The following is a 2,500-nucleotide window of genomic DNA, read 5'->3' as shown; positions in this document are numbered from 1 at the left end:
CTGCTCTTTTTGATTTATTTTCCAGAATAATATATTCGGGTAAGAAGTCTTCGTTGCATTCGGCACGAAAAACTACTGGCAAACCCATGAGAGACTCTTGAATACAGAGAACAAACTGAGGGTTGATGGGGAGGGGCAAAGGAGAGAGGGAAATGGGTGATGGGCATTGAGGAGGCACTTGTTGGGATGAGCACTGGGTGTTGTATGCAAGCGATGAATCATGGGAATCTACCCCCGAAGCCAAGAGCACACTGTATACACTGTATGTTAGCCAACTTGACAATAAAGTCTATTAAAAAAAAAGAAAAACAAACTACTGGTCAAAATTCCTAATCTGAGTCTCCTTGCCTTTTTTGTTCTGTTATTGTTTTCAGTTGAAAAAGGAAAACCAGGATGTATATGAAGAAAACCTTCATTACCCGCTTCTGCTTATTTTAACCAAAAATGGATAGAAGATTAAGATGTTCAAAAGACGAAGAAAGCACCAAGTGCACAGGGAATATTTTCACAAAAACAGAAGTCTGGGATGGGATTTTTTTTTAAATCCTCCCTGAGGAGGCTCCTGAGGCCCCCTGAGATTTGTGAGCCCCCCTCCCCCACCACCACCACCACCACCTTTGCAACATCCCACATGTGGGTTTTGGAGTCCACCTGTCCTCACTCACGTCATTTCCAGCCTTGCTGGACTCCTCCTTTTATCGTCTGCTCTTCTTGTGCCAAACCTTTGTTTGTCTTCAAATATCTATAAACAGCCTGCGATTTGAATTGGACTTATGAGAATCCTAAATATTTTTCCTTTTGAGACAGAATTTCTTTTGGTTGATTCCCAGCCCCGCCAGCCCTTTTAGGAAATATCTTGGTCTTTGTTTTACTTTGTGGTGGTAGTTTTTAACCTGTGAACAGCTAACATCATGATTCTTTCCTGGTTGGGAAAAGAAAGAAATAAAGGCATATCTTTCTCACCTCCCTCAAATTAATTGTATTCAATCTGCCATCTTTTTTTTTTTTTTTTCTGTCTCTCTCTCTCTCTCTCGTTCTCTTTTTCCTTTTCAACAGGATGTTTTTTTCCCTGTAGATGTATAAGAAATGACTACATCAGCCCAAAGCCTCATAAACTGACCGTTTGTCCTCTGGACACAATAGCGTGGCCAGCCCTCTGCTCCTCCTCTCCAATTATGTGTGATTAGTCTCAATGTGTTGTGTCAAGGAGGAGGAGTGTGCTGAGTGCTTATTATCTGTTTAGGTACAAGAGGAGCACATTTAGGCTCTGACTATGAATGAAAAGTGAGCCTTTATCGGGGCTCACATCTAACTGCCGCTTTCAAAATAGGCCTCTTTCAAAATAGGTCCTTTCCAGAGAAATTTTGAATAAATGGTTGCTAAACTGGATTGCGACCAGGGGGGAGTTTTTAAAAACTCAATCACACAATTATCTTATTTAAAGTAAGTACATCTTGTTGTGTGCTGGGATTCAAGTGTGTAATAAACATTTCATAGGTGCTACCTAGGATTAAGAAAGAATGACTTTTCTGCGGGGAACCCAAGCATATCCTCGCCTGGTGCATCCGCGAGAAGCTTTAATGCCTTTTGTGGAAATTCAGATGTTTATCTGTAAGGAATCATCTGTGCCCACGTTAGCAGTAATGTCATTAGCAGGTTAGCTATATATGCTCATATCTTCAGTGGAGGCAAAGCATGTATCTCGTGTGATACAATTAAAGTGCTAGGTGGGAGACTGGGGGGCAAATCCTTTTGCATGTTAAACAAACTTAGCTGTCATAAAAACAGCCACTCTCACATGTCTCCTCTGCTCACTTCTATCATCAAACAAATTTTTCACCATCAGTTTGCATGTCCTTGTATTCACCACTTTTTCTGCTCCATTAGAGCACCTAGATGGATCTCGGAAGGCATAGGTCAAGTCGCAGTTAGATCATACATTTCTTTCTCACAAAAACTTGAATTGCAATGCCAAGCGATGGGCTAACATCACAATAACAGCAATTTATTCCTCTTTGGATAAAACAGCAGTCTATTCTCAGTGCTAGATAAAGACCAGGGCGATGCAAACCAGCCATTTAGCCGAGTAGTTCAGCTAGTGGCAGCTCTCCTTTGGCGACTGTATAGATTGCACACTGGCTTCACGTTTTCTTGTTTAAAAATTAGAATTTGGAATGTTTTAAAAGGCAACACAGGTAGTTCCATTTATACGGGTGGGAAAACGGCCAGAATTATTTCTTCCATAAAACCTGCAACTAAATCAGCCAGACAAAGAAAGCCCATCCCTACAGTGGCATCTGAGATGGGCTCTCCTTTTTCTGTTTTCTTTAAAACGTAGAGAATATTGTCATTTTTTTTTTCCCATGAGAAGACGTGAATCGGCAAGAATTCCATTTGCATTTGTGTGTTGTGGGTGCAGACATCCACTGTTTACTTCTTTGGGAGAAATTTTACTTTAAAAGGGGACTAGAGGGGCGCCTGGGTGGCGCAGTCGGTTAGG

The 2,500-nt window shown here is 41.3% G+C and overlaps 1 protein-coding gene across 5 annotated transcripts in view; it reads left to right on the top strand.

The window, feature by feature from the left end:
* Positions 1–973, top strand: part of CAMKMT (calmodulin-lysine N-methyltransferase) — a 413,830-nt gene extending 412,857 nt beyond the window's left edge. For all 5 annotated transcript variants that reach the window (XM_040453878.1, XM_040453876.1, XM_040453875.1 and 2 more), the window contains one exon: positions 375–973. In XM_040453878.1, coding sequence (XP_040309812.1) covers positions 375–452 — 78 coding nt within the window. In that variant the 3' untranslated portion in view covers positions 453–973. The remainder of the gene's footprint in view (positions 1–374) is intronic.
* Positions 974–2,500: the final 1,527 nt, after the last annotated feature.

This window comes from Herpailurus yagouaroundi, unplaced genomic scaffold, assembly GCF_014898765.1.
Source record: "Herpailurus yagouaroundi ecotype Mexico unplaced genomic scaffold, PumYag 210, whole genome shotgun sequence".
NCBI lineage: Eukaryota > Metazoa > Chordata > Mammalia > Carnivora > Felidae > Herpailurus > Herpailurus yagouaroundi.
This window is presented reverse-complemented; position numbering and strand designations above follow the sequence as displayed.